Source organism: Carassius auratus, unplaced genomic scaffold, assembly GCF_003368295.1.
Source record: "Carassius auratus strain Wakin unplaced genomic scaffold, ASM336829v1 scaf_tig00214714_1_2670353, whole genome shotgun sequence".
Lineage (NCBI taxonomy): Eukaryota > Metazoa > Chordata > Actinopteri > Cypriniformes > Cyprinidae > Carassius > Carassius auratus.
Window position 1 is genome coordinate 1,251,257 of NW_020527778.1, and position 11,430 is coordinate 1,262,686.

Here is an 11,430-nt window from a genome sequence, read left to right on the forward strand (position 1 = left end):
ATTTTCACTTCACAAGATTTTGACTACTGGACTGGACTGGATTACTTTTGGATTATTGGAATGTTTGGACTCATTCTGACGGCACCCATTTACTGCAGAGAACCATTCGGTGAGCAAGTGATGTAATGCTACATTTCTCCAAATCTAATGAAGAAACTCATTTACATCTTGGATGGCCTGAGGTTGAGTACATTTTAATTTTGTTCATCTATTTCTTTGTGTTAGGATGCTTCCTTAGTAGACAGCTGTCTATGTAGACAACAGAACATACACCAGACACTCCACGCATCACTTTACAATCAATCGAGTGATCCAAAGTGTTAGAAAAAATCCCATTTATTAGCAAAAGCAAATATCTATAAGCTGTTACATTTAGATATTTAGATACATTTTACAGGTCATGACGATTGCGATATATATATACAGGACATCATTTAAGATAGTGTTCGTCATCATCATAAACCAGCATCACTGTTACAGTTACAATGTATTATAGATCTCCTTTGTTAAGTGGTTACTTTTAGTGGGCCACATACTTCATAATTCATTGGTAGAAACAGCATTGAATGGGTTTAGCTTTAGCTATGAGCTGAAATGAATGCTTAGCTTTATTTGTGTTAGTACTTCCACATCCACACAGCAATCACATACAGATGCACTACTATGATTTGCAACAGATTCTCAGGGAGTGTATTCTACAGCAGTCAAAACCTCTTTAAGATTTAGGGTTTATCATTTAAGGTCATTCACTTCACATTATGTCAGAGACATTGATAAACATCAGTGGAGATTCACAGATTGATCATACATACAAAGACAACGTCATAATGAAATATCAGCACTCACTTGACTGGGCTTTGGTTTGCTTACGACTCTGATGAAACCCTGAAGCCCGGCTCTCTCATTCTGGATGATTTCATGTGTGTCTGTCAAAGGTTTTGGGGCAGATTCAAAAGTCAAAAACCACTTCCTGTTGTGTTCTCGTGGGATCCAGGCTTTAAAACCACATGACTACTACAACAAAACATATAGAGCCATTCCCTTCAGGAGGCATAGTGAATCATTTGACCCTTTAAACAAATTATTTTGTGTTTTGTGACTCACTCATGAGTGTATAGCTGTTGAATTTCAGGTGAAAATACCCTGTAGCAAACAAAACCGTAGAGGTAAAAGAGAAAAAGAAAATCCAAAACATGTCAGGGGTGTTAAAGCATCAGATTTACAACCTAAATCAATGAAGACCCCCTAACATCTCTTACCTACAGACTGAGACTGAATTCGGTGACCTTTTGACCTCTAGTCACTGTACAGAATGAAGCCAGCGAATGTGCTGTACTTGTTGCTGTTCCCGCCGTGCGCTTTCCCACCGTCCAGCTTGATGAAGATCTCGTCCCCGGGGTCGAGGTGCAGGATGACGGTGTTTGAGGCGTAGTCATAACTCTGATCCTGATCCTGAGCGATGGCACTGGCTCTCACCTGCAAAGAGAGGAAGAGGAACAAGAGAGACCTTCAGCTCAATGTGACATTTAATGCAGCTGTTCAGTTTTTAGAAAGAAAAAAAAAACATGAAACGAAGTGACTAATTATATCTATATATAAACTGTATCTTTTAAAATTTGGGCTCAGTAAAGTTGTTTTTAGCAAAATGAGAAAAGAACACAATAGCTTGGTCAAAAGTGACAGTAAAGACACTTATAAATTATGTTAAAAAAATATTTATATTTTAAGTTTCTTTGATGATCACAGGAATAAATTCCATTTGAAAGTATATATAAAAATTAAACATTATTTTAAATTGTAATAATATTTTACAATATTACTTTTTTAGTAAAAAGTATTAATATTATGCATACATTTTTTTAATGTTATGCTTGGTTAGCATAAAAGAGCCTTCTTTTGAAAAATGGTTATATGTATATATATATATCTTATGCATTTTACATGACAAACAGGTAAACAAATAACATAACTTTCATTTTTGGATGAAGAATTTCTTCTTACAGCTTTTCTTTAGGTGACTGAAACACTGATTTGTTTTGTTTTTTCTTCCTTCTTATGCAATGCAATATAATCTCATTACTTTGATGACATACTGTCTGACACACTTAAATTACCAGCTGTACTTTTCCCGGCAGATTAAAATGAGCTTACAATGTTTTCATGAATCCGTTTCGAATAGCTGATGGTTTATCTGTGCTTCTTCTAAAGCAGACCTTTTTAAAAAATGTAATCATGAAAATGCAATCCGAAGTAAAGCTGGAGACGAACAAGAATTGGATGTTCCTCAGTTCATTTAAATACAAGAATCCTATAAAGGAAATGTGGTTTCAAGCCTTAAACAATCATACATGATCTCAACAATTCTGATAAAACTAACATGCATTAATATACAATATAATGAATAACATGAAAGCTGCATTAAAAAAAAGAAAAATTCTCAGGTATATGTATTTGCATGTGCATTGCATTAAGTAAAAGGCACAGCCAAAATGAATGCTAAATGATATTAGCATGGTGCAATCTGGTATATGTTACTGAAATCCACTATTAAAATAAAGACACATTGAATGCAAAATGGTCAGTCAACAGAAAGCATAACTTAAGAAGCATAACTTGTCATGCCATTGCCAGGTCTGTAATAAGCAATCGAAAATGGACATTTTTGTCAAGAACTTTAGGTGATTTAGTTTTTTCTTCATTCAACTGCATATAACCTGCAATTGAATGGCTATCGCCAATGTAGAAAAAGGCTGTCAGGCGTTTTACCAGATGGCAATTGAGTGCCTTAAAAGGGACTTTGTAAAAGAACTGACAGATCAAGCTGCTTCTCACTGTGAATAGTGAGCTTGCATCCAGTATGTGGCACATTCCCATCACTCTCCTTATTATTTCCTACCTCTATAAATAAAACAGGTGACCGCCCCTTTGAAAGCATTCAGGTTTGGGCGAACAACTTTAAGTAAGTTTGAGCTAATGGGATGAAAAGAGCTTTAAATGTGTTTATTTGGGAGCCTGAGAGGATGGGCGATTTTGTCATTTAATTGTTTGATGGACAGGGACCGAAGTCGCTCAGATCTGAGGGCATCAGTCAGACGGCGAAATGCTGTCGCTGTGGGCCATCCCTCTCTGCGCTCATATGAGTAACACAGCTGACTCAAGCACACAACATGCGTGGGTGTGTATTTTATACATGTTTGTCATGTGTGCTTCCATGTGCATGACTGAACGAGCACGAGGGAATTATAATTAGCGCCTAAATATATATTCACATATAAATAACGCCTCAAATATATATTCAGATTAGCCATGTGTGCAGTGTTTGTGTCAAGACTTTATGTCACAAAGATACTCAAGTATTTGGTGTTGCTGTTGGGGTTCATATATTATTTATATATGTATACTATATACATATAAATAAATGGTTAAACAGAGTTATATATGGCTGACCATTTCTTTTACATTTGGTTCCACCAATCTTACTTATGAACTATATTTTTCCTGTAAAAGAGTAAAACACCTTTAAATCTTGCATTTATAAGCTTTTCACGATAGAAAAATAATATATATGCACACACACACACATCTTAAAATCATGAGGCAGGCTTCAATGCATATTCTGATGTGTGTGGCATCTTTAAAGTATTTATTTTGCCTGTGTGAAAGACTCATAGTGAATTTGTGTATGTGTTTGAGTGGCTGTGGGTGTTTAAGAAGGGCCCTGATTCAGAATGACACACTGAGGGATGCCAGAAGACAAGCATAGTATGTACACACACACACATGCACACACACACACACATACACACACGCACGCGCAGCAGCCCTCCTGACTAGAGGCGAACTCTTGGTTCACTGAAACCTTTCCTTGTTTACAGCTTACATTGACCACAGACATGACAGAAGTTCATCTCAAACATGAAACTGACCTTTGCTTGAAAGCAACCCTAAACGCACTCTCCATTACATACGGGACATCCTGATACGAATATTCAAATTGAAACCCACTCAAATAAAATTATTCAGAAACTCGAGGAATCACATCGGCAGTCTGTGGTTCGTCAGTGTTAAATAATTTTTGAATTGCATATGCTGCTGGAATAATATGCACCTTATCTTTCCATCAAAACAGACATAAACGCTATTGCAATGTGAATGAAACAGACCTATACTTTTGGGACTGAAAAAGTTAATCTAAATCTGCAAGATAACTTGGTAAATGTGTGTACTGTAAATCCTTTCTTGTTCCCTCTGATAATAGCTATAGACATTATTCATGGTCAGATACGGCATGAGTAGCACATAATTTAAAAAAAAAAAAATCTAATATGTAAAAAAAAAAAAATCTGATTTTAAGATTTGTATTAAGTTTGATTCATTTATATTAATAATAGTAAATAATTTTCTAAATCTCTTTACAGTGTAGTGAAATACATCATTATTATTACAGTAATATTGTATTATAAAATATGTTTTCATAAACCTCAGTACAGGTGTGTTAGCAGCAAAACTCTTACCTGTCCATTTTTCATAAGATCCGCCCACATACTAGTTCCATCTCCTCCTCTCATGAGGACATTGTATGTGAAGAAGTACGTTCCTGGAAACTTGCACACAAATTTCCCAGTCGATCCATCGTAGTTATTCCCAATGTTTGTAACTATGTCGTCAAACCTCAGAACCTCATAGCCCTCCTGTGGGTTTCGCAGACCTGCGTAAAAGGCCACACGGGGTCCCATGCTATAGACAGCTGTCCCCATTCCCGTAGCTGTTCTTCCACCCAGAGCAATGTCCGGTCGTTCTGTCTGGTTTTTATTTCCCGGTGGCCCCATTGGTCCTGGAGGACCTGGCTCTCCGGGTGGTCCTGGAGGTCCCGGAGGTCCTGGTAGCCCTGGTTTTCCTTGACGGCCGGGTTTGCCCTGTGGTCCGTGGGCATAGGTGGGCAAAAGGGGTCCCATGCTATGATCAGTCAGCGCCTCAGCTTCCAACTGAGTATTAGTTATAGCCGTGCCTGTACCAATACCGGCCACAGTGCCAGTTTTTTCCAAGAATGGATCGCAGACCATTCGGCAAGTGCCGAGCATCTCATACTGACCTCCGTTTTCACTGCTTCCCGCCAGATGAACCAGAACAGGAATGAGAACCACCAACACCAAGAGCAGCATGACAGCCACGCCAGCCCCCAGCAGGGTCTTCCGTCCCAGGCTGAAGCGGGAAAGCGGCTGTGCCGCCAGCACGGAGCTCTCGCCGCAAGCCGGAATATTGACCTCTGGAAGTGAGAGGGAAAAGCTCCCTCAGTGTCAGGTGCTCACAGAGATGAGAGGGAAAATGAGAACCACCAGGGATATCAGATGAGTGTGTGTGTGTATGTATGTTTGAAAGAGAGAGAGAATGAGAGAGAGAGCATTCACTGTTTCAGCAGGTGAGTGAAAAGAAGTGTTTGGGCGTTGAGGAAGGAAGTAGGATTGAGAGAGACAGAGAGAGAATGCCCTTCTAGTGGGTTTCTTTGTATGACTCAAAAAGGACAAGTGGGAGGAGGCATTCTGCAAATGAAGAAACAGTGAGAGAGAGCGAGAGATAATCAGAGAGAAAGAAGGGTATTTGGAGAAACCCAATGCCAAGTCCTTTAAGTGTGTTTTTTTGTGCAGTGTTTTGAAATATGATTTGATTTTCCACTTGTTGAACAGTAAGACACGATGGCAGGGTTTAGACGTGGTGGATAGATCAAGCACCAAAGGAGAAGGAAGACAGGGAAGAGATAGTATGTTTTCTCTGTCTGCGTGATGGCCAAGTAAATATGACGGGATGCATTCTAAGCATCAGTTAATCGAAAGGGACACCTGCTGAGTGCAAGCAAAATGTTTTTTCTGCTTCAATCTTTCTCCGTCTCTCAAAACCGCCCTCGATGAATCTTCTTGGCATCGTTATGCAATTATGTCATAGTTTATTTATGTGCACTAAACACATAGCAATTCTTCCATAGCTTACTCGGATTATGGTAACACACTACGGGTGTGTGCATAATTGTCTAATTTCATTAAATAAATGCTAACTTGTATGAGAGTTGGTGATCATTTGTTGTCTTGTGCCATGATCCAAGTGTCCCAGGAATAGCAGGCTGCTGTAATCAGTGCTTTAAGTGGCCCAAAAGAGGTGCTCTATTATAGGCAAAATATATATATATATTTTTTTTTTTTTTTTTTTGATGACTCCCCTCATCCCCTGAGGTAACAACAACTATATTGAAGGGCTTTTATATACAGCAGTCAACAGACAACCTTAATAATACATCCTTTTATTAGTTTGTGGATTTGCTTGAGCTAGAAAGAACTACTGAACATAAATAAAATGTGCAAAAGGATTTTGAAAAAATACCCTTAGAAAGAGCTACTGCATTACTGCATTCAAACTTCCAAACTGACTCAAATGATTCGCGAACCAGCTCCAAACTCCCGAACTGACTCAAATGAATCACGCTACGAACTCCAAAACTGATTCAAATAATTCGCGATCCCCAAACTGACTCAAATGATTTGCGAACCCACTTTGAACTCCCGAACTGACTCAAATGATTCGCGATCCCACTCCGAACTTCCGAACTGATTCAAATGATTCGCGATCCCCAAACTGACTCAAATGATTCGCGAACCCGCTCCGAACTCCCAAACTGACTCAAATGATTCGTGAACCCGCTCCGAACTCCAAAACTGGTTCAAATGATTCACGCTCCATACTCCGAACTAGGAAGAATTAGGAAGCGTGCATTGTGAAGGGCGCTCTGAAAAGCGGCACTGAAGGCAAAGGATTAAAACCTCTATTAAAACAGATGTCCAAATGAACGTACTGGTACGCTAAAAGCACGTTCTGGGCGCACAGAGAGGTGGTGGACCACTCAAGAGCTATATTTTTGAAGTGGCGGTACTGAGTACCGGTGCGTACTGGCCCACTTAAAGCACTGGCTGTAATGAACATAGATGTATGGAGATTAGAATATTTACATTACATTTGGTCATTCAAGAGCTATTTTGATCCAAATTGCATGCAACTCAGTGCAACTCCGACTTCCCCATGGCATGTACCTGAAAAGATCAAGAAATAAACACTATGAGATGTGAAAGGTGGATTATGGCTCAGACTTCTTCATCATCCCAATTTACTAAAGCCCAGTGTATGAAATCAGGTTCCATAACAAGTCTTTGAAAGTTCAGAGAGACATGCTCACCAGCGAATAATTAATCACTATGTTATGAATTTTAGCCTCCAACGAAGTTCTGATGAGAGTGTCAGAAATAATCCTGCTGTGTGGCTGCTCCTATGACGGTCATCTAATTAAGAATTGGTTTGAACTGCAATTAATGACGTACTCCGTGAGTAAGACAATAAAAGTCGGTACAAATCTTGGTGATTTTTCTTTACATTTATAATCACTTAAAATTGACCTTAAGTTCACTTTGAGGAATGAGCGGTCCACAAACCCCCTTCATGCAGTTTAATCACTTTAATTCTTTGTCATGCATGTCAATGAGGATGTCAAAACCTGACTAGAGCAAACACGAGCAAACTCCTTAGATGTACATCACACAGTCTGGACCACAAGCTTTTATGCAAGATCTCATTTAATTTGCATTTTATGCATTTAACAGATGCGGTTTTCTAAAGCAACTTACATCACATTCAACTTAAGCATTTCTGTCAAGAAACAATCATTAAGGGGGGGGGGGGGTGAAATGCTCATTTTCACTCAATCTCCTGTTAATCTTGAGTACCTATAGAGTAGTACTGCATCCTTCATAACTCCAAAAAGTCTTTAGTTTTATTATAATTATAAGAGAAAGATAGTCTGTACCATTTTTTTTTTTTTCGGAAAAACACGAGCGGCTGGAGGCGTGACATGTGGGCGGAGCTAAAGAATCACGAGCGCGAGTAGGCTTTTGCATTGACAGCGTCTGGAAACTGTGACATTACCGTGAGGAAAAAACCATCATCCAAAACAAACCATGGCTAACAGTCAGATTCAGCATATATTTATGATTCAGAATCAGATCCAGAGGCTGAAATTTAACAAGAGCAGCATCAGCAATGACGTCTCTATGTGGTATGTATTGAAACTGTATATATTTGCTTAGTGGTTTTGGAAAATGACTAAGTTCCACTTTATGTCGTCTTTTTTTTTTTTTCTTTAAAGGTGTACATGTGGGAAGTGTTTACTTGATGTGCTTACGGGCCGATAGCTAAGTTAACAACACAGAGATATTTGAAGCAGTTTTACTCACCGCATGCGGTTCCAACACACGATCGTGACCCTTTTTCGTTGGGACTGCATTATCCTTAAGAAGTAAACGATACGCAGATCCGGCGTCAAACTGGGCCTTGTTTGTAAAACAAGCATCTTCGAAATGCAGGGAACAAACACTTGCACAACTCCGTTGATGCTCTGTAAAAATAAACTCCATCCACTGGTCCCTTAATGCTGTTTTTTTTTTTTTTTTTGGTAATCTGTGCAGGGTTGTCTTGCCCTGGCAACCAAAAACACAGTCCTTTTGTGACATTTCGCTCTCGCATGGTCAGTGAATGTCTGTGCTCTGCTATACGGGAGCGCGCGCTCTTAGAAGTGCACTTAGGACCCATATAAGGAAATTCCGCTCCATCTAACGTCACACAGACTCATACTCTAAAAAAGCTTTCCGAAACTTGTGACAAACAAAAATACTCCTTCAAACGTACAACTCAATTTTTTAAACTTTGTCTATGTTTAGCATTGGAATCCAACTCTTTAACAGAGTAAAAAACTCAGTATGCATGAAATAGCATTTCACCCCCCCTTTTAAGGATAAAAAAAACCAGCACTGCCTGCACCAACCTTAAGCGAAGAGCTCAAGATCACACAGCCGTTGAAGCAGGTGGTAAATGGTTTCCTGAGGTTGCTGGTTTATTACAGGTCCTTTCTGGCCATTTATTTAATGAATGTCGGGTCTGAAAGAAGACCTGCTTGGAAATGCACAGCCTTGGGCTTTAGATGGGCACATTACTAGTACCGTGGTAGAATTTTCCATGCAGGACACCTGAGTCTGATTCCCAGCCAACGCAAAAGATATCCCATTGCAGCTGTAGGGGCTGTAATCAAACCAGGGTTATTATCGTTAATCAAAACCAAAACCATTTTAAAAATTTTTTGTAATTAATATAAAGCCAAAATAAAATATAAACAGTAGATGGAAAAACTCAATGAAAATTAGTTATGTTGCCTTGCCAACTAACCAAAATGAGTTATAAAGTAATGATAAAAATTACAAAAGCACAAAAGGGGGGCATTTACATAACACTGTTTTCAACAAAACTTTTGAAAAGAGGACTTCAAAGTGTAATATTTGAAAAAGTTACCATTATTATCTTTGTGTAAACTACAAAAATGCTAATTTGTGGAAATGGTGACATCATGCACAAGCATATTAAGTGTGTGCATTTAGTGTTTCTTTACAGCATGTTCGTGGATCCATGTGAACAGGGATCATTTTGAAAAAATTTGTCATCTGTACGCAAACCACAAAGGAAAAACATTTTGACATTTTTAGTAGATCATTGTCATGTAAACATACCCAAAATGACTATGAATTAAACTGAAAATATACAAATTTAAAACTAAAATACAATATTTTGAAAACAAAACTAGAATAACACTAAACAAAATGGATTCTATTTACTTATCGAAAATAATTCCTTCTTTGCACAAATTGCGTACATATAAAAAGTGACTTTTTTCATCATGGACGAAATTGTGACATTTTAAAAATGATTAGAAAAGTCGCTTATGTACATAATTACAACACAATATAATTTAGTCCAAAGTTCAACCTATCCAACCGAAGTTCATTCAGAAATTTTTTGCATTACAAAAGTAAAATGAAATCCAGCAACCAGAATAGCTAATAAGCCATGAGGCATCACTTGAGAAAAACACTTAAAGTAACGACCCCCCCCCCAACACCAAAATAAAAATCTCAATTTCCATGTCTTTCCAAACCAAACTTACTTTCTTATTTAGAAAATGTTTTGAAAAATTACTCAGTTTTACATTTATACAATAAACGTTAATGGAATCCAATGTTATTTTGGACCCCACCAATTTCATATGGATAAAACACTTCCTAAAACATCTTTTAAATTCTATACAGCAGAAAAAAAATCATACAGGTTTGGAAGGACATGAGGGTGATCAAACCATTTTTGGGTGAACCATTCCTTTAAATTTATGTTGCTCCAGGGTTTTTCTCTGTCTAACTTCACGGTGCCTTTCATTTGTTCCACCGTACACAAGTCTAAAAACCAAAGGGGAGTTTTCACATCGACATTGCATACTTTTCCATCCACTCTTGTGGTTTGTGATGCTGTCATGGGACATGATGAAGACTAGGGGAGGGTTGCTGACTATCACGGTGAGTCACTGAAACAGAGAGAATGTTGATCATTGGCTGCAGGAAACGAAGGCCATGTGGAGCTCCGAGCGCAGTGACTCAAACCGAGGCTGCGGTGCCCTTGACGCCGGCCGCAGTAATGCGACAAGAACAGAGACTTTTCCAGCCCTCCCTATGTAATTTACTTCCTCCACTGCTCTTGTCCTCCCTATGCCTCCGCCAGCTGAGAACAACAAGCCCCTTGAGTCAGTAACAAGCCCCCAGAGAGATGCACGCGTCCTGCTCATCCTTGAGCGAGGGGGGATTTCTTGTTTCTTATTTCGATTTTACTTGAAAGCAAACATAATGTACAGTTAAACCTCAGGCTGGGCCGGACAGACCATAATGTAAGCGAGGATGATCTTAGGAGCTGTGTTTGCATGCATGTGCTCAGTGTCTGTATGCATGAACATATATGTGTGGGATTTTCTGGAGTTGTCTCTATGTCTTGCAGCACACAGAGGAAAGGAAATATAGCTGGTAACTTTAAAAACGATGAAAAGCATTAAAAACAGCTGTCCAGTCATTTCAGCATCATCTCACCAGTTACACAATGCATTCACACAGCATAACTCACACTGTTTTATGACCACTGCATCTGAGGAACACATACTGAAAAATATTCTAGGAGACACTCTGCAATGTCACAAACAGCTTCGAAGGGAGAAGTGAAAACAGCAGGAAATAGACCTTCCTCGAATTTCCTACATTCATTTTTATTATCATGTTTTTGTGCTGTGTTACAACATAAAAGAACCCTGAAAAATGCATGCACAATATCTCTGCATTTTTCTTAACGTACCCTGGAAAGTTTTTTTTTTTCTAATAGTCAAGGTGACCTGAAAAAAAAAAAATCCAATAAATATCATTGTGTCTCTAATGGCCAAACTTGACACTACTTCACATGCATATTTAGGTATGAATTAGGAAAATCTTTTGTCTTATATTGCTCTATAAATGCAAAGAAATTATGTCGTTTGTA

The 11,430-nt window shown here is 38.6% G+C and overlaps 1 protein-coding gene across 2 annotated transcripts; it reads right to left on the reverse strand.

Moving 5' to 3' along the window:
* Positions 1-326: 326 nt before the first annotated feature.
* c1ql1l (complement component 1, q subcomponent-like 1-like) lies at positions 327-5,467 on the reverse strand. Of its 2 annotated transcripts, XM_026258517.1 has the most exons (3): positions 4,515-5,467; positions 1,260-1,476; positions 327-1,143 (listed from the first exon to the last, which is right to left on the reverse strand). In XM_026258517.1, the coding sequence occupies exons 1-2, from the start codon at positions 5,160-5,162 to the stop codon at positions 1,297-1,299; spliced, it is 828 nt and encodes a 275-aa protein (XP_026114302.1). In that variant the 5' UTR covers positions 5,163-5,467; the 3' UTR covers positions 327-1,143; positions 1,260-1,296. The 2 variants fall into 2 exon arrangements, with proteins under 2 accessions (XP_026114302.1, XP_026114300.1); XM_026258515.1 differs by having other exon boundaries at positions 327-1,476.
* Positions 5,468-11,430: the final 5,963 nt, after the last annotated feature.